We start from the raw sequence: 24473 nt of genomic DNA, 5'->3' as shown, positions 1-24473 counted from the left end.
ACCTATACTGCCCCCTGCTGGTGCTAGTATGTCACTCCAATCCTGAGGGATACATCACCTCACTCATGTGGAGAAAAAACAAGAGACGCATTCACTTCTCTGCTCTGTCCTGGAGTGGGGTTGGAGGGATGAGAGGTCAGAGGTTAAGTACAGCCCTCTCCCACTGAAAACCTCTATATCGCTTTCCCTCACCCCTGTCTTACCCTTTCTTTTTCGGTCAGCATCCCAAACCCCTCTTGCTCACGCTCTTTCTCTTTGTTCTCCTCCTTCTCTGTTCTATGTTGGAAAGGATCACTGAATTGATTACCTCTCACTGACGATCTCCATCTATACTGATTGGCTGAGCGGAGTTTATCAATAGACCCAGCTGGGCCAATCACAGATTTATTCAATATTTTCTCCTTAAGCCAGTATTGACAATCTGTTGGTTTCACTCCGGGGGGTAGAGTATCAGGCACCTGTGAGAAAACAGTACCATAATTGGTGTTGCTCGTTAATCTGAAAGCACGGGGGGGAAAATGGTATAATTCCAGTTTTATACATCCTTCCCTCTCTTTTTATTAGTTCTAAACATAGCGCTTGCTTTACATGGTCACTGCGCGCTCTGTGAAGGTCACACCCCCCTCCCCCATCCCCCTCCCCCTCGCCGAGCTCGCTGGCATTTTCATGCTGATTAACTGCTTTTGGATTATTTATTGGTTCTTGACGCACATGAACATGCACTAAAGCAGGCCAATTGGAGCAGGCTGTAAATTGCAGTGGGGTGGGGGCGGGGGGGGTAGGTCAGGGAGGGGGTGGGGTTGGGTGGGGGTGGGGGGAGGGATAGGTGGTACAGACAGGACTAATCTGAGCTCTTACAAGCAAATAAAAACAAATAATAATAAATGAACCCATGACTGCAGGCTATAGCAGGACCTTATTAATTATCTGTACGCCTGTTTGGAAGACAGACTTTCACACGGCCTGCTACCACATATGTATTCTTTTCCGCTTTCCTGCGGTTTACTAATGAAATAGGAGCCATATCGTGCCCGAGGGCATGGATGGCGTCAATTCTGGATTCAAACCTGCAACCATCAGGTTGCAAGTGCAGTTCCACACTCCCAGCTGTACGTGAGCCACATGACTCACGTACAGGGGCGATATAGCTCAGGAGGTAAGACCGATTGTCTGGCAGTCGGAGGGTTGCCGGTTCAAACCCCGCCCTGGGCATGTCGAAGTGTCCTTGAGCAAGACACCTAACCCCTAACCTCTAACTGCTCTGGCGAATGAGAGGCATCAATTGTAAAGCGCTTTGGATAAAAGCGCTCTATAAATGCAGTCCATTTACCATTTACCATGACGTTCGATCACTTTGCGAAAGGGTGCCGTTTTAGCGCAGCCCAACCGCTGAAGCCACCTGTGCCACACCTGAAGCGAGGCCAACCAACCCCCCCCCACTCCAAACAACACACAGTAAACATAGAGCGGGCCTTCAACACACAAAGCCAAGTTTTAAAGGTCAAAGCCATTTCCCTGCAGTCCACACAAACAGAACCGCGCTGACGCTACACTGCGCGATCAGCAACGCGCTCACGAAGTGAAGAAACTGATCGATACGCGAAGTAAACGGACAGATTTGTGTGGAAAATAAAGGGCTGAACTGAAAATAACACGCTGCAGGGGTTTCTGTTAAGAGACAGTGCTGCTATAAAGAGCAACAGCCATGTGCACCTCTCACTGCGGTGCTCAACGTTGTCCCGTTTCCACGGTCCGCTGTTCCTAGAGGCGAGTTCATAAGCATTGGCCAAATTTTAGTAGACTGCAGCACTTTGTTTAAAATGTATGAATGCCAGCAGAAAGCAGAGGAATTAGCATTCAGTCCAAATCCTCTTAATTTAGAATGTTAGAAAAGCTGGCCGCAATACTGCAGCTTTCTGAAGCCCGGTTGTGCCTACATCTGAATAAACACTCTGAATAAGATGCACAAACACACACACACACACACACACACACTCTCACACACACACAGTAGCAGACACATGCTGGTAGGTGCCCCCACATACACAAACACAGCACAGAGCACACACACATACAGGTACATATACACACGTAGGTAGGTGCACACACACACATGCACATACTGTATACGCGCACACACACACACACACACACACGCGCACACAACGCTAACAGGTAGCTTGGCTTGCTAAGACTAAGCCAAACCTGACAAGCTGGGACAGAAACACAATCCTCTCACCATGGGATCATGTAAGGAGCACAGCAGCACTTTCAAACTCTGCCTGCCCAACCAACCCACCACCCCCCCCCCCCCCTCCCCATGCGAGACAGCTGGGGGTCAGACTGCAGATTTGGGGGCAGGTACGGAGTCCTGCGACAGATGATGCTCACGATGCATTAAGTCCAAATGAACGGAATCAAAATAATCAGCGCCCTCTAGTGGAAGTACTTGCTAATGTGAGCAGAACAGCAAATAGAACCAAAGAATGCACTACTCTCACAGAGAGTTCAGAGTGTGAATGCACTAAACTCACAAAGAGTTTGGAGTGTGAATGCACCAATCTCACAGAGTTTGGAGTGTGACTGTACTAATCTCACAGAGTTTGAGTATGAATGTACTAATCTCACAAAGAGTTTGGAGTGTGAATGTACTAATCTCACAAAGCTTGGAGTGTGAATGTACTAATCTCACAGAGTTTGAGTATGAATGTACTAATCTCACAGTTTAGAGTGTGAATGCACTAATCTCACGAAATTGGAGATGGGAATGCACTAATCTCACAAAGAGTTTGGAGTGTGACTGTACTAATCTCACAAAGCTTGGAGTGTGAATGTACTAATCTCACAACGACCTTGGAGTGTGAATGAACTAATCTCCCGAAACTGGAGATGTGAATGTACTAATCTCACATAGAACTGGGAATATGGAGGCCCTGATCTCAGAGACCCAGGAGGTAAGGACTTGAATCTTTCAGAAATAAGAGTAATGCCAAACGAGGAAGGCTTGGCTAGAACAGCTTCTTTGTTCTTCCTGGCTGCATTGTGATTGCACTGTGATTAACATATACAAGTTTTTAAGCTTTATGCTCCCATTTCCTGGGATGTTCTTTCATTGACCACTAGGTGTCACTCAGTCTCCGTGGGAAAAGACTGTGTGTTTCAGTGTGCGTTCTAAAATGTTTGGCCCAGTATGCATGCGTACCAGGGATATGCATGCATTTCCTTATGTGTGTGCCTGTGTGCCTGTGTGTGTGTGTGTGTGTGTGTGTGTTTGTGAGTGTGTGTGTATGTATGCGCACAGGAGTGGTCTCTCAGCCACAGTATAGGCTTTCTACTGTTGTGACCCTTGCGATATGCATCTTAAATTAACCCAGCTGTTTGCTTTGCTTAACGAGAGGTCAAACTCATGTCAAGACTACATTACTACATAACACAGACTACACAGCAATTCCATCAGGTTCCATTTGTAAACTAATTCAGACACGCAACCCTTCCAACCCTCCTAAAGTTGGAAAAATGGTCATAAATATTTCAGGAGAGTTGAAGCAAAAGATTGAGGTGATTAAATTGAAAACAGCCTGAGATCAAAATGGCATGAAGTAAAGAAATGGGAAGGAAGTGCAGAAAGGAGGGGGGGATTTGTTGGAAACTGACCTTCCGCCCCGAGAACAGCATGCAGATCTGGTGCATGGAGCCGCCGTTCTTGGTGAGCTCCTTCTTCAGGGTCTTCGGGGAGGGCAGGGTCCAGCCGCCCTTGTGGGGCGTGGCCGAGTCCAGGCAGTTGATGGCGTTGTCGGAGGTGAAGCAGGCCGGGCGGGGCTCCTGCAGCAGGCTGCCCTCGCTGTGCGTTCGCCTGCGCAGCGAGTTCTGCACGCTCAGCCCGCCCCCGTGCCTCTCGCAGGGCGTGGCCTCCGCCCGGCCGCCGCCCTCCAGGCAGTGCTCGTCGCTGTCCTCCTCCTCCTCCTCCTCCTCCTCCTCGTCATCGTCCTCGTCCTCTTCGTCCTCGTCGGTGGCCTGCGAGAGGGTGTCCGCGCTGAAGGACCGGTCCAGTCGTAGCTCGGGGATGATGAAGGACGAGGATGAGGAAGGGAGGACGGCAGGTTCCCCCTCGTGCTCCTCCCCGCCCTCTTTCTCCTCGCGGGTGTCTCCGTCCCCAGCCCCGGCCTCGTTGCGATCCTCTTCCTCATTGGACGGCGCAGGTGCGGGAGGGGCATGCTCTGGAAGGGGCGTGGGAGGGGCGTTCTCCACGTCTGTCACTGGGGGCTGCGCCTCCTCCTCCAGGGGAGGCGGGTCATCGGGTGGCGGGGTGGCCGCGGCTGGGGCTTCGCAGGGGCTGCTGGGGAAAGGGTCGTCCTCCTCTTGCCCCGCCCCGGGACACCCCGGGCCCTGCGGACCGGTCTCGCCCGGCCCATGTGCCTTGGGTTCCAGCATCTGCCGACACAGAGAGAGAGAGAGAGAGAGAGAGAGAGAGAGAGAGAGAGAGAGAGAGAGGCGAGCGTCAGCGTCACGGCAACCATTCCCGAAACTGGCGGAAATCAGAACCGCGGATCTGCCTCGCTGAGATCACCCTCCCCCCCGCGCAATGAAACGAGGACTGCCCCGCTGAGCTGAACCCACCCTCCCTCCTCGGACGACGCTACGGCCAACAAAGCTCCGCCACCCCGCCAGAGGGACTAAGCTCCCAGCCCCGCCCACACTGGAGAACCCCGCCCCGGCAGGACGACGGGCTGAGATTCGCCATAACGCCGGCTCCAGGGGTTACTTATCTTTTATGGCACTCTCTACCATCCAGGGCGGAGCGTTTACACCGCTCGGTCCATTTCCGCTGTGCTGAACACTCACAGCGCGCCGCGCAATTCTGCCCCCCCCTCCCCCCCCTCCCCACCCCCCTCGACCCCGAGGCAAGGCAACCCGCCAACCCGCCGGAGGGAAGCAGAGCGCTTCGAGACGGACGACGCAAACGGACCCCGAGGGAGAACTAACAGAACCGATAACAAACCGGGCCTTTGCCGCCGGCTCCCGGCTCGACAGCGCCGACGCGGCCCGGGCTGGTTTTTCCCTACGCAGGTCACGCGGCGGGCGGCCCCCGCTTCCTGTTAGCGCAGACGCGAGGCCGCCGCCGCCGCCGCTCTCCGCCTTCCCGTCACCTCGTCCGCTTTCCGGCGCGGTCGTCCCCGCAACGTCCGCGATGTGGAAAAAAAAAAAAGGCGGAGGGAAAACATTTGCGCTACGAGTACCCGGCGGCATCGGGGAGCAGCGCTCGCAAACGGGGTCAGGGAGTCAGTGTATCGTCCCTTCTCTTTTTCCATTCCATCACACCGGGCAATTCCGTGCGGGCTCCGTAAAGCCATTTACACAGCGCTTCATTAGACCTCAGGCCAGATCGTAGAACAAAGGGCTATTTAATAGAGTATCGTTTTGGTTTATATATATATTTGTTAGGCCATTTTTTTTTTAAATGGCCGTGGTTATTTCCCAGCAAACCCTTTTTTATTGGATTTCTCCCACTCTTATGTCATTATAATTAAATCCAATGGCAAATGTCCATACAAAAAAAAATGCTTATGAAGATTCTGGAGGGTGGTCGAGGTGGGGGCTGGGGGGGGGTCGGGTTCTGTGGTCGTTCGGCTAGCAAAGCACAGAAATCAAAAGCGAAATTTTTAAGGCAACCCGGCTATTCCAAAGAAAGTGACAAAAGCAGACAGCCAATGGTAAAACCCGGTTCCAAATCTCGCCGTCTACTCAGGAGCCGCACAAGATGAGGGCCGTTTCTCCTGAGGTGCAGCACCTAAAAATATCCACGAGGCTACAAGGCCAGACAGAGATCTGCGCTTTAAGACAGAGCGCTCCAGGTGCGATCTCAGACCTGTTATGACTCACATCACATAATGTGCGTGGCAGGAAAATCGAGCGCTCTCCTCATCTCCGCCCTCTCCATTATTAGATTCACACCTGCCAGGGCCCTAATGGCGGGAAGGAGGGCACGCGGAGCTCTGAGGACAGAGGACGGGATAAAGAACAACCTCCCTCAAATAGTGTAAACACGCACAGAGAGGCATACACAAACGCACACGCGGACGTAAACACAAACGCGCGCACACACAAACGCGAGCGTGCGCACAAACACGCACAAGCTATTCCCGGACAAATACGAAGACAAATACCAGTCTCCTTTTCAACTGGGGAAGGAGCCATGCTGACAAATATGTTTCCAATGACAACAAAGTTAAAGCAAGAGGATGACACACAGGAAATAATCAGCGTGATTGAAGCTGAGAGGATAATTACGATCTCCCCTGCGGCCCACGTGAAGCAGTCCCCGGAACACAACGCCGATTCTGCTCTCACGAGCTCCTAGCACACGACGGGTACACTCTGGCTACGATGGGATCGCTGCCAACGTCCACAATGTGCCCGCCTGGCCCATTTTGTAAAATGTGGTTTTGACAGGTATAACCCAACGACCATGCTTTAAAATAGATTAAAAGTACAGCCTCACCTCAATACGTGAGGTATGTAGGCCAGTTAGTGTCAGCGTAGCATAACTGTTATGCAGCTGGGCTTGCAAGTTCAAGGTCATGCGTTCAGTTCCTGGGTGGGGTGTGGCTGTGGCACCATTGAGCAAGCTACCAAATCCGTAAAACATCCAGCTGTATAAATGAATTTTATGTAAACATGCGCTGCACAAGTCCTTCTGGGTAAGAGCAACCGCTAAAAGCCTGAATGCAAATGCTTCTTAATGATTGATGGTTAAAGAACTGGGGCTTTCACTCGTGAGGCTGCAGGACCAAATCAAAGCATTTGTACATTCGATCAACTTGAATTACTTTCTCAAAATTCAGCCAACCGCGTGCTTGTACGAGAACAATAATAATCGCACTTCCACAACCTCAAAGGGCTTCATTAGGAAAAGGGGGAACTCGCCGCAACCACCGCCAACGTGCAGCACCAATCCGATGCTACACAGCGGCGCCGCGAAATTTAGAGGAAAAAGTGCGCAGCGTACGCCGCTCCGGATTACAGCGACCGCTGAGCTAAATAAAATATGATGTCATCCTGAAGCTGCGGAAGGGGGGGAAAAACAGACCGCGTTGGGATAAACTGGAGGCGCAGACTGCAGGGATCAGAACAGCTGCGCGGCAGGAGCGTCTGGCGCTGGACAGACCCGCCCTCCCCCGAAGCTCTGCGACCCCGGGGCGAACGGAACGAGCGGGGGGGGGGGGGGGAGAGAAAAGGCTCGTCTTTTTTTTACCAGCGGGAAGGCGCGGCGTACGGTTCTCCCTAACGGGTGATATCCTCAGGCGGCTCCGACGGCGTCTCCCGCACTCTCGGTGAGGCGCGACGGCGAGCGGCGCTCTCCCTGCCGTCCGCCGCGCGGCGAGGCCCGCCGAGGCTTCGCGGAGGCGACGGCGGGGGATCCCGCTTTCGGAAACGGGGCGCCGGGCACTGCCCGCTCCCTCCTGCAGGGTCCCCCCCCCTGCCCAGCGGGGTTACTGAAGCCATTACGGCCAGCTCCCAGGACAGAGGGCAGCGTGCTGTTCGCTCGCTCAGTAAAGGGCAGCCTAATAAAGAGTCTCGCAGCTGAGCTGGCGTGCCTCCGCCCGGCTGTAATAACAAGCTACAGGTTCCATTACAATTTACTCTAAAGAGACTGCAGCTGAATAATATTTAATAGTAATTACCATTTAATGTGTGTACACACACACACACACACATACATTTAAAAGTCAGTATAGATGCGTGTATGCATGTGTGTTTTCTGCAGAAGTCACATATGCACAAACCCCTTCTGGAGTCATTAACTGGAGGATAGCTGTAGCCTTGGTTGATTTCAGTAGTGAACTTAGCTAAACTTGTAGCACAAACAAAAACGTGTCCTTTTTTAAAGCAAGATCACTACTGAACTAAACCAATCTATTTCCACACATTCTCCTCCAATGAGTACGCTACTTACTGTGCGCTTTTACTGTGGACAAGAAAATGGCTTGTATACCAGACAGGAAAGACATTTAGCGGAGAAACCCGAGGAGACGGGTCTAAACCCCGCGGGGGCCAGTGCGTTATCTTGATGGGTGTAAACAGGATGAGGGGCCGCTGGGGCTCCGAGCGGGGCTCCGGGCGGGGCCCCGGAGAGTCCCGCGGAGCGCTGGAATACGGAGGCCGGCTCTGCTCCGACACGTCAGAGGGACGTCTCCGAGGGAGGTACGGCTCGGGCAGGGGCAGGCCGCGCAAACAACACAGCGCCGCTGCCGACGGAGAAATCCGGAATCCACCGGGGAGGGCGTCACGCGAGGAGCCGCTCCAACAGCCCTGCGCCACCCGGCTAACAGCTCTCTCTCTATGTCTCTCTCCCTCTCTCGCTCTCTCTCACTCTCTCTGTCTCTCTCCCTTTCTCGCTCTCTCTCAGTCTCTCTCCCTCTCTCACTCTCTTACTCTCTCTGTCTCTCTCCCTCTCTTGCTCGGTCTTTCCCTCTCTCTCTCTCTCCCTCCCTCTCTCTCTCCACTCACTTCAGTTCTGTTCTGCCTTAACCTACATTGTGCCAGAGCGTATGCGACAACGTAACTGAGCCATAACGAACACAATAGGCAAACAGCTGCAGTAATATTGTTAGTCATTTAAAAGCATCTTGAAAAAGCTTTAAAACCTTCTTCGGTCCTCATTTTTTTTCCCTCTCTAGATGCCTCCATCTCCTCTAATTCTCTCTCTTCATGCAAAATTCCTTCCAGAATACCTGCTCATTTCATGCTTTCCCTCTAAAATTCCTCCCTCATTCCTAACCCACTGTTGAAGCAGCCCCCCCCCCCTCTCTCGCACCCCTCTATCTTTTCCTCTCTCTTTCCTTTCAAATATCTTGCTCTCCACCCGTCTGTCTCCGCTGGAATATCTTCCCCTTCTTCACCGCCCCTCCTCACTCGGCTAATCTCATCATCGCTCTGTTACAAACACAGACAGCCGTTCTCAGCCTCTGCTCCTCCCTTCTCCAATCCCTCCATTTCCTCCCTTTTCCAATGACGCACTCCTTCCCCTCCATCGCGCCGCGTCTCCGAGACGAGCGATAACCTACTTACTGATAATTTTGCGAAGGACGGGCTGTCACATGACCTACCCCGAAGCGAACGAAGCGCAAAGCACAATCTTCAGGCGTCTAAAGACCGAACAGTGAACACCAAAAACGATCAACGTGGATTCTTTTTTTTCTTTCTTTCTTTGTTCCAGAACAACAATTCAACTGACAACGATCGAAATTACAACCGAAAGACTTGTAGCCAATTTTACGAGTGGCCGGACCACACGGCGTCCCTCCCTCTTGTGAACTGCATTGGATTAAAAAAGAAAGGCATGGGATAGCAAGATAAACCATTACCCTTATCATCGATTCGTGTTTGTGAGTTCAAAGACGTGCACAAGTGTACCATTTACCGCAAACGCCGATGGAAGCCTCGGAGATAATCGCATCATGCGACCGGAGAGGATGCGCAAATGACATGCAACTCCCACTGAGCACAATCAGATTAGCCGACCTCCCAGACCCAGCCTCAACGAAAGCCAGCGGAACAGAACGCGAAGGCTGAATATACTGCAATATTATGAGAGGCACAAACTTCCATTAAAGGACTTGATAATGGCTGGTCTTTTTTTTTTTTTGAGTTTTGTTTTGTTTCAGAAACATCGATGCCACTCACCAAATCATTTGCTCAATGAATGTCTGAATGATGGCTTCCACAGTAAAAAAAAAAAAAAATTTTAATAATAATATCAAGAGCAACGTCATGAACTCCAGAATGGGTAGGATTCTTCCTCGTCACCTATGATTCACCACTACAAAGATAATTATTTTTTATTTTTTGCAGAAAGCCAAGTTCAAAGTTGGTTCATATGAACTGCATACTGACAGTATATGCTAGTTCCAACCATTAGGGAGGTTCACGAAGCCTCACTCTCCCTCTGGTATCAGAAAGCAGTCGCTTAGTCCTTGTCCATCGCCGTGGAAGGTGTTGACCACAGCATAAGTGGCCACTTTTACAGAAGAGATTTAGTGACGCTGGTCTTGACCAATCTTATCCGTTCCTTGGCAACGTTACAAACGGCCTGTTCCAGCGCCAAACCCCACCCACAGCCCCCGCCATCCATTATGAACGGTCGGCCGGATGTGGGGGCAGGTGGGGATAGCGGGATCCCGCAGTAATTTCATACTTTAATATTCCGCTCATTTCAATCGGGCCAGGTGGGGCAGCCCATTTTCAAAGCTTTTTCAAATTTACACAGATCAGAAAGCAAACGGCACCTGCGGCCTCTGTTATTGGGTTTATCCTGAAACGGTCTGGCCCTTCTCATGTTGAGCCATTGGGAGAAAAACAAAGAGGCTTGTGTTTGCCAATTGGCTGGCTAGTCTAGTGGGACAAGTATTACTTCTTCTTGGTCATTCACTGTCTCTTCCTACAGTATGTTGCAAACACATATTTTTTTTAAAACCTCCTTCAGATATAAAAGCCCCTCTCTGGTAAATACTTGCTTAACAACAAAATTAATAAATTATGTCTCAATATTAAGCTATTCAGCTATAATCAATCATCTTGTCAGCTTTTTAATCCAAGTACAGTAGCAGAATAGCTTTTGACATGTATCACACCTTTCAACACACCATCGTACCTAAAATTTAAGTTTGAAAAGTGCTAGAGATGTCAGCTGAATATGTTCACCAGCTATCTGTCCAGCTAACATGGACACATTGTTTTTGATGTATTTATACAATAGATATGACAATGATTTACAGGGTTTTCAAAGCTTTAAAATAAGGGTAGCTCTCTACAGGTGTTGACAGGTATTGACAAAGTAGAAAAATCAGATGGCAAAACAAAAACATCAAGGTTTTTCTTGACAACAGAAATGGAATTAATTATTTATGTAGTTTGATACTAAAGAAAGAAAAAAAACAGTTGAATATAGAGTATCAATGTTGGACATAGTTAGCTAGCTCTTGGATTATCAGTCTAGGTAGTTAAGAAAATAAATACTATAAAACTAAATGTAGAACAGGTTCAAAATCAGTCTGTCTACCCATCTGAATTATGAAAGATAATACTAACACATTCAGAAATAATAGTTCTTTTTTGTTTTGTCTGCACTTCAGTAGTGAGTCACTCCAGTGGTGTTCAAGAGTGTATCCAACTTTTTACCACTGCGTCTCTGGAGTTATTATCAGCAGCAGTTTGCCGGCAAGATCACAAGGCTTTTTTAGGGTGTGCAAACATTCCATGATTACATGAACAAAAAAGCCTCAGGGTACAGGATTATGACGACAGAACCCTGATATTTTTAGCCTAAGAGTCATACTTTGCGGCTACATACCACTAAGGAATACGAGCACGGAAAGACGCCACTTGGGCCATGTCTAATTGGATTTTTCCTGTCTGCGTAAGAAGTTCAGAAGTTCTTATTTTCACAGGAATACACAGAAACATCAGTGTTCATCCTCCACATTCCTGAGCTTGGCCAGACCCAGCCAATGAGAGGATTACATTATTAGTAACATCCCAAGTAATATTCATTAACATTCATAACATTCATTAAACATGACGCAATTCTGACACATCATACTAATACCGAAATATCACATCATCGGGGTGGACAGTGAACTTATTGCTGGGACATGAGTTGGAGGAGGACATTTTAACTGAACAATCCGATTTCTGGCCACTTAATCAACCAACGGGGGTCTTTACGCTCAATGAGATGCTGTCATCCCATTCCTGAGTGGCACTGCTACATTGGCATGGTCCGGATTTGATACCAGACCATGATGCCCATCCAAGCACCAGGACAATGCCTCACCAGGAAGAGCCACCCAGCAGCCCGTAACATCATTGTTCATTTTAAACAAGCGTTACCGGAAATCAAGTCAAGCAGAAGACCAAAGTTAAGTATAGCAAAACTTAAACAGTAAGTCTGCTTCAACATCTGGACACCATCCTCCAAGATCGAATGTCGTGCAACATAAAGGTGACCACACTGGTGGTTAAAAAGGATGGTTGTGGTTTTATTTGATGAAAGATCAAAACATCAGACGAAGACCCTCGAGTTACCAAGCAGGAACACCTACATTTGAACACCGGTAAGGTTATTACACTTCAATTTCAACATCGGTAATGGGAAGAGAGAGAAAAAAGAAACCTCTTCCCTCATAAGAGTTTTTTTTTTCCCTCACTGTTGTCAATCTGCCTGTTCTTCCCCTCTCAAAGGTCACAGGAACAAATTAAGGGGGGGAGGGGCTGTTCTTCAAGCATATCATGACCTCTGTGGGTGAAAGAATACCATCACAAAGGGGCAGATGCACCACTCCTCCTTCCCCCAGTAAAACAGAACCTTTACAGAGACAAGCTGGGCCGTCAGCCTCTTTCAGGAAATGTCAGCAGTATTATCATCAAAACGCAGCCTCTTGAAGGCCTCCTGCCAAAAAAACCATGCTACAATGATAGCACCTCTAAAAATAAAAAAAGTGGCCCTTGTTGAGCTCGCTCAATACAGCTATGTCTGCACATGCATTGGCTGCACTGTGTTCAAATATTTTTAATGACATTGCAATCTTTTTCCATCACTGTCTGACACACCGTGCGGCTACAGTAGGTGTTCATATTATGCACATTATGAGTTTCCTGAATGGGATAGACTGTTGGGTGGAGTTCAAATCTGAACACAATATTTACTTTTTAGATGACCTGTGAAGCAATATGTCATTTTAAAGGGAAGATTTTTTTAAAAATAGGATCAAATCATGCTACCAGGAGAATGCCAGTGACTGTTATGATTGTTACCAATTAACATTTACACATATACAACAAAACATATACAAAGCATCATATCCCTTTTAAAAAACAATCGGTGATGTTACAGTGCAAGTAAAGGGAAGGTCATGAATAACTTTTTACTTGGCTTTGTCAATGCTGACCTATTTCTAATGAGAACACTGTACAGGTACAGGGGCAGTCCTCATAAACGGTTTAACTGAGGAAATAATGAGGGGTCTAAAAGACTTCCTGAATCAGTCAAGGTATCTGATGTACTTCCTGATTCCATTTAGATATGTGCCGTGCTTCCTGAGTCCGCTGAGATGATAAACTTAAAGTGGAAAATAAATATTTAAATTCACAAGCACAAAGATGACCGCAGATGTTTTAGATGATCCCGGCACTAAGCTTTGAATTTAATCTAATTGCAGTTGGCTTAAAAAATTAATACATAATGTACTAGCGGATTGATAAAAACACCAAAAAAAAAAAAACTGCATATGAATAATTGAAGATTGAATCACCCATGTGACTTTTCAAGCTCACTCGTCACGTGTAAGTACCCTACAGCCAGGCTACCCTTGACTTCTTGGGGGTGCTAACCCAGATTTTTTGGCCCTCCCCCTTCTCTCCGTGCCTATCATACCAGGGGCTCTAAGCATTACGGACCGGGTAGCGGGGAGGGGTGGGGTTGTAGAAGTTGTCATTGCAGACTGTCAACGTGGACAGGAGAGGGACCTCGGTGGGTAGGTGGGGGATTGTTTAATTGAAGAAGGAAAAAAAAAACAGAACACACATACACGACTTGTCAATATTGTTGTCCTCCCTTGGGCCCTATCCAGTGACAGGGCCCCTGAATTTTCTTTCCAGCCCCCCCACCCCTCCACCCCTTATGTTTGGGCCTGCCTTTCAGCCTAATGTCTAACCTGGACCCCAAATACAATGGAAAAAAACACATTTAAATTCTCAGGAAGCAAAGCATAACATTTTTCTGAAAAAACATACGATGTTATTGCGACAGCCATCTCACGTGGTAGGGTAACCCAGGCTATGACTTTAGCATGAAATCAGTTAATAAAACCTCCTCAGCCAACTGGCCCCAAACCCAACCTAGAGAACAATCCTCCCCATTATTCCCACTCTCCCCAAATAAAGTGGCAAATAAAACAAAAACAAGCCCAATGATTTAATGCCAGACACAAGAAAGTGGTTTGTTCTGGATGCAGGATGGAAAAACACGCAGAACCGAAGCCGGGCGCATGATTCGGGTCGTCCGGCCAATCCAGCCGAGGTCTGAAATTTGCCCGTTCGTGCGATTCCGCCAGCAGCGGTGCTTACACAAGCGCTGGGAGCGCTGAGCTGAAAATAGCTCCCCTGATGGACGGGACGAGGGGCCTCTCGTTCCCGCCGCCGCGCCGCGCTTCATCCCGCCGCCCGGCACTCGCGTCCCCGCTTAAACGCCGCGAGCCGCCGCGGCGGTTCGGGAATCGTTCGGTGCGAGTTCAAAATCGAATATCTGGAACGATCAGCCATACCAACTCGTGGTGATGAAAGACCGGATGCCGGAAGCCGATGGCTGTGCACATCCACCACGCAGGAGCGCACGCCAGGAGTGGCTTTCACTCCATAAGAGCTCATTATTTGCCCCACATTTATAAAATGATGTAAAACCGCACTGCGGTTTTTGACAATGAAAGAGTGTTTTTTTTTCTCTCCACACCCCCTGCTCTCTGGTTATGAGATTCCCCACAGTGCCACAAAACAACACCACACCCCCAACAACTGTCCATGACGTGCTGGTGGCCATTAATGTTCCAAAACACCACCTTCTTATTCACTCCCCTGAGCGATGTGGCCTCCTTCAAACACACTGGGGTGGAAATATTTCCCTTATTTGTTTCTCCTCCCTCTGTACAAACAGATTGAGACAAATAGTCGTTTTCTGCTTCGTTTAACAGTGCTAAGCACGCAATCATAGCCTCGCCAGATCATCTTGTGAAATCTCGATCAGCTTCTTCAAGCTGGTCACCCTGGATACAGATGTCAGCGAAAGCCATGGTGGCCATACGTTGCCACTATGTGTTCTAAACTGGGATAGAGGGATGAAAGAGAGAGAGAAGCTCTAGGCTCTGAAGCTCACATAACACCCCTGCCCCCACACATGAACACTTGTGCACACAAACACACACACCTCGTCAAGATGGAAATGAGTGAGAACCATGTGACAATGAAGATTCGATAGATCCAATTACAAACAAGCTAATACCGAAAACAGTGTGTCCAGGGCCCTGATTCACAAAGCAGGATTACTGAGTTAGCCGGATAACAGCACCAAGTAAAACCTGGAACCCTTCCAAATCTGGAACATGGACGGAAGTAAAAAGACCTGTTCCGGGTTTAACTCTGCTCTGATGGTTTAGCACTGCCATCCAGCTAACTCAGTAATCCGGCTTCATCTGGTATTCTTCTGCGCCAGGTTGCACAGCTGTGCTCTGTTTAGTTTAGCATCCCAGTATTCCAACTGTCCCATCCTTACAACAGGAGACTGAAAATCACATCACCACCAACCACAGAGAATCCACAACTACCCATAAAACTAAGCACACACAGAATTAGATTTACCTGATTAAAGGACAATTCCACAGATTCAGTGACAGCATTACAGCAGCTGTTCGAGCCATGATTGTACCTTGTGCACAAATTTTCCATCTCCACATTGGTAAATGAAGGGGGGGAGTGGAATGGCAAAAAGGCAATTGCAAGGAAAGAAAACAAGGAAACAAACATAAACAAAACGAGTGCCAGGCTGAGTGGGCTCTTGGCGGATACAGGAAAAGCGGCCCGCGCAAAACTAAAATCAATGCCGAATCGCATTACGAGGTGCACTCGCGCAGGGCTCGATGTTGTGGGTTTAATAAAGCTTCAGGCGTTTTCAAAAAACTGTGAATCTGAGCGTGCCGAGATGCTGACTCATAGAACCTCAATGGCCCAGTAATGAAAATAAAAAGAAAACTTGAGGGTTCTTGTTAGAAATGAAAGTATTTTCTTTCCCGGACGAAGAACGCCTGAGAATTGCCCGCTGATCTGCCGTGATGGACCTAAAGAGGCTCCCTCCCATCCACGCACGTTTATACATGATGTATAAGTCTCATGAACATTTTATGGCTAACAGAATTTCAGTATAGCTACACAGACAGGCCTGACACAAGTTAGCAGTCTGATGTGATATTTATGCATTTAAAATTCTGTTATCTCTATCCTTTTCCACAGGGTGCCCACATTCAGGAGCCCCCAGTATCCCTTTTCTCTGATATTGCTTGAAGCTACCGTTGCTTTATTGTAGCCAGATTACAAGTAAAATAAAAATATATATTTAAAAAAAATCTAAAATACTGCCAATATCTTTACCTGAACTACTTCACGTCACATGGTTTGACGGCAACAGAGAATAGTATTTATTTAATTTCGCCAGCAAGTATAATTAGGGGTGAATGTGCTGACAGTGGATGTCGCCAAGAACCAAAAAAGGAGGAGGAATGATAAATGGAAGGAATCGAATTACAGGTAAAATTCTGAAACCCATGGCATTTTCTATTTAGGGCAACAAGATAATAAGAGAATCGTTCATCTTACAAATGGCCGAGTGTTGAAAGAGCACACATGCGTCTTATGATGTAGCTGGAGTCTTATGACAACAGCACACTGCCATTTCTCTGCAGCAGCATGTCGCTATGAACTTCTCACTCATTTGAAATTTTTAGGACAAAACATTGAGTGGGCACGATGAATATGCGTAGCTATAAAATAAATTTCAGCAACATGCAGTATTTTTTTAACTCTTTCTATCAGGGATACAAATAACCAACTGCCTATAGCTGAAAGTTATTTCTTGTGATTTTTAGCAGTTTTAAAAAGCAGCTCTTTACATTTTGTTGTCAGTTAGTCTTTACACAATACGTTATATTTCAGAAGAGTAGCACAGCAATAATAATAATAATAATAATAATAACAATTATAACAACAACAACAGAAACGTATCCAATACTGCTACAATATAGCTGTATATACTATATAAGCAGGTAAGTTTTTATACTGTTTGTGTCACTGAAAACAGTTAAGCAATAAAGCCAAATAAGAAACGACCAAATAACACTTTATATCTGGTCAAGTGCACAGCACTTGGATCCTGTCTTGTATTACATAAAGAGCATTGGAGCATTTGATTTCACTCATGATTTCAACACAAAAGCTATATACAGGATAGAGATGTACAGTGAGAGACAGTGAGAAAGAATAAAATAATTAAAAGGAAATGTCAGGGTATAAGGGGGAATCATTCTGTATTTACAGTATTAACTACTTGTACTTACTCTTCCGTTCTGTTGTTTAGTCATAAAATGCTTTTCATTTCATTACCATACCAGGAAGACTGGTTATAACAGAGAATTAGAGCACAGATTACTGTAGCTACAGTAATTTACCATAAAAAGGGCTAAAATAATTGCTATGCATTCACATTTTTTAGTGCAGCCGACTACTTCGTTCTTAACCACATAGACCCCCCCCCCCCATCCCCACAAAATAAACAGGTTTGAAATGTGCATCATATTAAAAAGAATAATACATGCATTTAACGCAATGAACAATAATTAAACATATGGGGGGGGGTTAATGTGATTGGAGAAGGGCTTGTGTACTCCGTATTCTCCGGAGAAAGGGGAAGATTCATCTCGCCGAAGCTCCTTCATTATTCAGGAGCATCTGCTCAATTCTCTACGGATATTATTCTGAAATCGGCTGGAGCTCGTGGGACCCATACTGCGATATAAATCCCCCGACGAAGTGACAAAGGAGAGAGGAAGAGAGACAGATAAAGGTGATCAGAGAGAGGGACCTGAGAGGAGAGATAATTTTCATTCTTAAATTATGGCGGCTTTATAACATGAGAAAATAGAGATTTATTCCTCTCAAACGAGGAGACATTCTGAAATAACAGTCACAGATTATCTAATATAACCAGATGATCAGCTTCAGTCATGTCCTCTAATTCCTCACTCTAAGAGGCACTGGTTGGTAAAAGGATCTTATGGTGTTATATTACAGTTTACATTCATTAAGAGGTGTGCACCCAATGATAGAACATCAATTGCCAAGCTAATGTCTTTAGGCACACCCCAAAGATGTCCCTAATTGGACCATTTCAGCTTCAACAGACAAAGAGTTTCAGATGCAAGGAACACTGAGCCGTCCATCTGTTTATGCAAGACAATCTGTGCTGTCGTCACTCCAAGATGTCGTCATCAAGCTGCCCCAATCTTCAACTTTTTCCAGAAAGGCTGATGAAGTCTAAATATCAATTTTCAGTTTCCCAAATGACTCCATTTGAAGTCCTCCCCTTATGTATTTTGCAATCAGGGCTTGAAATTAGCATTTTGACTCATTAGCCAATGTGCTAGTTGTGTTACCTGCTACTCAGAACATTCACTAGGCAAACCCATTGCTGTCCATCAATAGAGAATTTATTTTAAACAGCAAATTATGCTTTTAAACTGTAAATCTACTATTGCAACTGCAAATCCAGAGTATGAAATCTGCTGCTAGCCTGTATAGCACCAGCTGGATGGAACACAATTATAGCCCAGAAGAAGAGACAACATAACGGTAATCAAATAATCAATCAGGAACATCGGCCAATCACCTGCTTGGAAAATTCCACAGGAAAATGTGGCGAAGGCTGCTCTTTGTAAAATAACATTAAACAGGAGCCCCAGGGCTCCATTACAAGTTCATCAAAACTTTTGTTCCTTAATTAGAGCATTAATCACTACACAGAGACTAATTTCCCTGCCACCTGGTATCATCTACATCTGCCCCCTACCCAGATCCATCAGCTGGAGACCACGGGAAAAACCAAGCTGAAATTATTCACCAGCCAAAGTAAGGCTTCAGAGACAACTGTCCGTGAAGTGCCGAACCTATACCAAAGGGTAGAGTGCAAGAGCAGTCAACTTCGACTCAGACAAAAACTAGCTTGGGAAGATTTCAGGAAAATAGGGCAGTGATACTAAATATCACGCAAATAAATATTCAGACACAGACCAGGACAGAACGGAGACAAAGCAGGTCTTCCATCGACGTGTTCGGTGTAAGAGAGAGACAGAACACTACTTATTTTGGTGGGGGGGGGGAGAGTGGTCAAATATATCACACACAGCTTAACTAACCTGTAGAGCTTGATGACTTTGATATTCACTCCTCAGACGCGAACACAGACGATGAGAACAGCGATGAGACAATGCAGAAGGAGGGCGGGGGGAGGGGGGTTATTGATCTGTGGTTGTAGAGTGTTGGAGAAGGAGGCAGGCGCAGGAAAGGAAAGATATGAGCTGATTGATTGAGTACACGGCCACCTTGTCTAATGATTCTCTGACTCAACACAGCAATTATCTACACTGATGCTAATGCAAACAGTGTGTCTCAAAAGTGGTCTCTCTGCTGATAAACCTAAAGCTGTGACTCAGCAGCACAGAAGATTAATATGATCACTGCTCTGCACACTCCCTACCACACACATACTGTTTTATTTTGTCCATCTGAGATGTTTACACCCACACACACACACAGAGAGATGTTGCTCACTAGCGCCAGTGTGGTTGGCTCCAGTAAAGGTGTGTAACAATACAGTCATAATACAAAGTCAACATTTTTTCCCCACAAGAAAATGTAGTCAGGTAAACAGGTGTTTTTCCTCATATAATGTGTCCCCCCCCCCATGTGCCCATTTGTTGTTACTGTGTTATTTGGACAATATTTTAATATTTCTGAGACAATTTGCATCACTGCCGAATCACTATCTCAAAGCTTAGTGGAGGACTCGGCCGGACTTTATGCCCATATATGGGTCCACCCTTTTCCGGATTTTGTACAACATGGTGTAGTCTGAAAACTGCACTTCTGCAGTTTCAAAGCACTTTTCACCAAGCCCATGGGAAGTCAATGGGTGACATCACAGTGACTCTGGTCCATATTTTTTCCTACAGTCTATGATTCAAACTCAAAAGCTACATCATAATATATGTGATCTGACAGCCTAGTTAATGCATGTAAACTGTTACATGCATTACGGATCTAAAGAATTGTTTCCAAACCACTTAATTTTAAAAAATCTAAAGGTTCATCTGAAAGAAATCATCTTAATTGGTTTACATAACGCCTCCAGAACACTTAAATTCGCAATGTCTTGCTACAAATATGACATTTACACAGCCAGGGCAAACATATGATCTGGAATACTTATATCAACTTAATTAACACTGTGTAATATCATTATAAATCATTCACTAGCATGCAGACAGTAATTTCGTTTAGGGGCCTGATGCTATGTCAAATGACACCATGCATTATATCATATATGAGAACAGCATTTTACATAACGAGTTAGGTCATCCTTCAAAAAGGATTGCATGTGCTGAGAAGTCATTTGTGAAGATGCTCATAACATATTACTTGAGGACATTATTCACGCTCCATAACAGGCTCAGGACAAAACAACACGCTAAGTGTGAGCAAATACATCAAAGTTAACAAACACTTAAAATAAAAATGCCCAATCAGTCATCACTGCACAGTACAGTGCTGTAATGCATTGCTAGCTGGTCTTGCAGCTTACATCATTCTAGGCCCATACTAATGCATCTTGTATTGTCAAGTATGACATTGGAGCTGTGTCGGTAAGTTTTACATAATGCAGCATGTGCATTGTAAAACACGCTAAAGTGCATATCACAAAGCAGAGCTACATTTCATTGTACAGAAATAAGCAAATAACCACTGCAAGGTCCACTGCCATAATGTAAGTTTCATGTTTTAAGTACATTTTCAATCTGTGCTACATGTTTTATTGCCAAAAAAGGAACGCCGTTTAACATATAGCTATGTGCTAGAGAACATCTAATATTTTATTAAAATGCTCCTGGCATTGCTAGAAATCAATAAACAAATTAAAATCATACAAACTTAGTGTACATAAACTGATTAAACCCTATGTGACATATCAAATTCTTTCATAAGTGTGTTTGAGATACAGAGAAGAAGGTAGTGAAATCAAACTGCCATAGGTGTGGGTTCTTTAGGCAGCATTAAATAACTGACATGTTCTCACTAGGAGATGCTGCCTCTCTCAGCATGACAGCTGAGACCTCATGATAAAGGAACAAATTCCATCCCAAAGAAATAAACGTCCATGTCCTTCATCCGGCACGCTGACGGCTTCGACAAAATGCGCGAGGCCAAACCCAGGAGTCCGGAAGACCCACGGCGCACAGCTCAATCTAAACACTGACGCACGAAGCACACCTATCAAAGCTATGACAACACGGGTCTTACTGGGGACCTGTAGAGTTCAAATGCGGATAAACCGAAATACTGCTCTTACATCTAGTTGCAAATGACAGCAAATCAAAATATCTGTACAAAACTGCAAAGAAAAGTAGATATAAACTTCACAGTTAAGCGCACTGGCTCAGACAACAGCAGGCAAAGGAAGAGTAAAGGGTAAAAGCGAGCACACAGAAGGATACGCGGTGGAGAGAGGGGCCGAGGTGAATCGCTGATACTAAAATAAACCCCCGACTGATACGGTGTGGCGGAGTTCTTTTTCTCTACATCCTCCTCCTCTCCTCTATTCACTCCAAAACAAACCACTCCCTGGCCTTACCAGTGATACCACACACACACACACACACACACGTGTGCACACAAACCCACACACAAACACTAATAAATGCACACTAATAGCGCACACACACACACACAAACACAGGCACACACATGGATTAATCCATAATATTCTGGATGAAAGAATCGTTAAGTTTACATTCCCTGGTTGTCTTCCGAGACGTAAACCTGTCACTTGTTAACTGCCACGTTAAAGCGGACCAAAGCAGAATTAAAGAACTTCACCTGCACGGAGATCCAGCTCACAGCCCACACAGACCACAGTCTTCCTCCTTCACATCCCAGCGAGTGCCAGTAAAGCCTTCTGAGCCGCTCTCTCGATCTGCTGCTCAGTCACGTGTGCGTGTGTGTGTGTGTGTGTGTGTGTGTGTGTGTGTGTGCGCGCGTGTGTGTGCACGCACATCGCGGTCGTAGCTAAAGTCGAGTTGAGATAGAACCTCAAAGCACTGTGAGGGGATACTCCCATCAAAGACAGGAGACAGAAACACAAACACACATACACGAGGGACAGGAGACACACAAGCCTCAACTGACAGGGAGAGGGAGAGGGAATAGAGATAGAAAGCAGAGAGAGAGGAGAGCAGAAAGAGCAGAGAGAGAGCGAGAGAGAGGGAGAGAGCAGAGAGCTTGCTCCATTAGAGACATCTCCTACCACCCAGACACCAAATAGATTGTCATTAAGGAGCTCTGTGCAGTTCCAAAGTCCCAGAGGACAAGCAATCATTATCATTCCTCACTGTTCCCCATCAACAAATGCATCTTTCCCCTGTTTACACACACACACACACACACACACACACACACACACACACACACACACGCACACACGCACACACACGCACACACACACACACAAGGCCTTACTATAAACTCCAATCTGGTTATCAGGATATCAGGTTCGTTGCTGAGATGCAGAAATACACCCCATCACAGGGCTTTGAAATGCAACACAAACACACGTACGCCCAACTGCACATGCACACGGATGCGCGTGTAAACACGCGCTCTCTCATCCGCAGTCATGCTCACGCGCGCGTGCGCACCACCGCGTCCGTATTTTTAAAAACAGCTGAAGGAATACTGTAGCACAGCACTGCGCCGGGCCACTGCTGCACTCCCAAACCCAAAAAAGCAGAGAATTAGAGCAGAGCGCCCTGAGCCCCGGTCTCTCGGGGGGTGTACCTGGGACACAGACATCCATCTGACTGGCGGGGAAAAGGAGGACGAGTCACCGCAGGTGGCGGAGAACCCGACGGAGAGTCGCGCCGACATCGGACCCGAGCGTTCTGCCCGAGCCCCTTCGCCGTTTCCAACCCGGCAACCTGGCATCCACCTCAAACCACACGGCGCAAACGACGACACAATTATTAATTTCTTTATTTTTTTAACCTCTCCGCAGAGAGTCCAGCACTACGCCCGCCCCCCACCCCAACACACCCCAAGGATGTGTGCCCGCAATAAATCGCCCCCGTGCCTGACGTCCAGCCTGCACTAAAAAAAAAAAAAGGTGTTCCTCTCATTTCCAGCGCTCTCGACCCGGGTGCCCTGTGTTATCTGGCTCCCCTTCTCAGAGAAATGTCAGAGCTAATAGGCACGTTGACGGACTCTCCGCGGAGAGGTTCAAAAAAAATAAAAACAATTCATTAAAAACCTCACGGCTTCCCGTCATACTCCACCGTGCCGAGCTGTCGTATAAGTGGGCATCACTCACCCTGATTAACGCCCGGCCGCCTCGCAGGCTGCGCGCTGCGGCCTTTCCTTCCTTTACCGCGGCTTCCAGAACTGGAGCCGAGAGGACACCCGAGCTGCGCGCGCGTCGAGGAACGGAGACGCGGACGCGGACGCGACGCGGCGCCGCCCGTTCGGGGGCCCCCGGCTTCCGACGAGAAACCGCGGCTCTCCTGAAGCGGCCCCGCGGGCTTCGACAGGTCCGTTAGCGGGACCCTCCCGCCCTCTTACCCCAACCCAACCCCTCCACCCCACCCCCACCAAGCCCCATCCATACCACCACGCGTTCCTGAGGGTGCACCTTGGACACAGGCATCTGGCGGCGCGGGACGGACAGACGGACGGACAGAGGGACGGACTTTCCGCGTTTCAGAAGAGGAGGCGGCTGTTCCTCGAGCGGCTTTGAGCGAGGGGATGAGAGCCAGTGAGGGAGTCGATCGGCTACAGGATGCAGGGACAGTAGAGTAGAGTGAAACCGGCTCTCTGAATGCTCCCTTAGCCACACTGCCCCCCCCCCCCTCCTCCTTCCCCTGCACAGCTGCCCCCCTCCCTCTGATTACAACTTGTGGGCCAATAAGAGACAGGGGTGGGGGGGGGGGGGGGGGGTGCGCGTGTGCTTTCCTCCCGAGACACACCGCTGCTCAGTGTGGGACTATTTTTAGAACCAGCCGAACTGTGAATCAAAATACCTCTCTCCGTCTCTCTCACACTCCCTCTCTCTCTCTTTCTCTCTTGTGCTCTCTTTCTCTCTGCCCCTCTCTCCTCCACAGAAACATGGCCGTCTCCGATTGGCCAGCATCTCCACGACCAGTCCCAGTGATGCTGTGCGAGACATGTTGTGACCAAATCTACCAATTTTAGACTTCTCTGTCACCTATCACCACCCAAAACCAGCAGGTGATCACTACCCAATCACAGCACACACTGGCTATCACTGCCCTTAACACCACCCAACTCACACTGGATATCACTGCCCTAACACCACCTAACTCACACTGGATATCACTGCCCTAACACCACCCAACTCACACTGAATGCCACTGCCCTAACACCACCAACCTCCAGCTGGCTATCACCACCAAAATCATACCAGGCCTCTGACAGGTCTTCCAATCATGAGACAACACTCAACATAACAAAAAACAAAAATTCCCTCAAATACTACCCCTTTCCCTCAATGAGGCAGTCGCTTGTGCTATACTGATGATCACAAAGGATCAGCC

The 24473-nt window shown here is 47.3% G+C and overlaps 1 protein-coding gene across 9 annotated transcripts in view; it reads right to left on the bottom strand.

Moving 5' to 3' along the window:
* Window positions 1–24473, bottom strand: part of LOC118237513 (regulator of G-protein signaling 3-like) — a 121172-nt gene that overhangs the window by 31851 nt on the left and 64848 nt on the right. For 6 of the 9 annotated variants that reach the window (XM_035436293.1, XM_035436292.1, XM_035436294.1 and 3 more), the window contains one exon: window positions 3655–4431. In XM_035436293.1, coding sequence (XP_035292184.1) covers window positions 3655–4431 — 777 coding nt within the window. Of the gene's footprint in view, window positions 1–3654; window positions 4432–21747; window positions 21872–23527; window positions 23582–24473 lie in introns of those variants that run through there. The other 3 variants (XM_035436298.1, XM_035436299.1, XM_035436300.1) reach the window with 3 other exon arrangements.

This window comes from Anguilla anguilla, chromosome 10 (assembly GCF_013347855.1).
Source record: "Anguilla anguilla isolate fAngAng1 chromosome 10, fAngAng1.pri, whole genome shotgun sequence".
Classification (NCBI taxonomy): domain Eukaryota; kingdom Metazoa; phylum Chordata; class Actinopteri; order Anguilliformes; family Anguillidae; genus Anguilla; species Anguilla anguilla.
The sequence above is the reverse complement of the archived record's forward strand: the minus strand, read 5'-3'. Positions and strand labels throughout refer to the sequence as shown.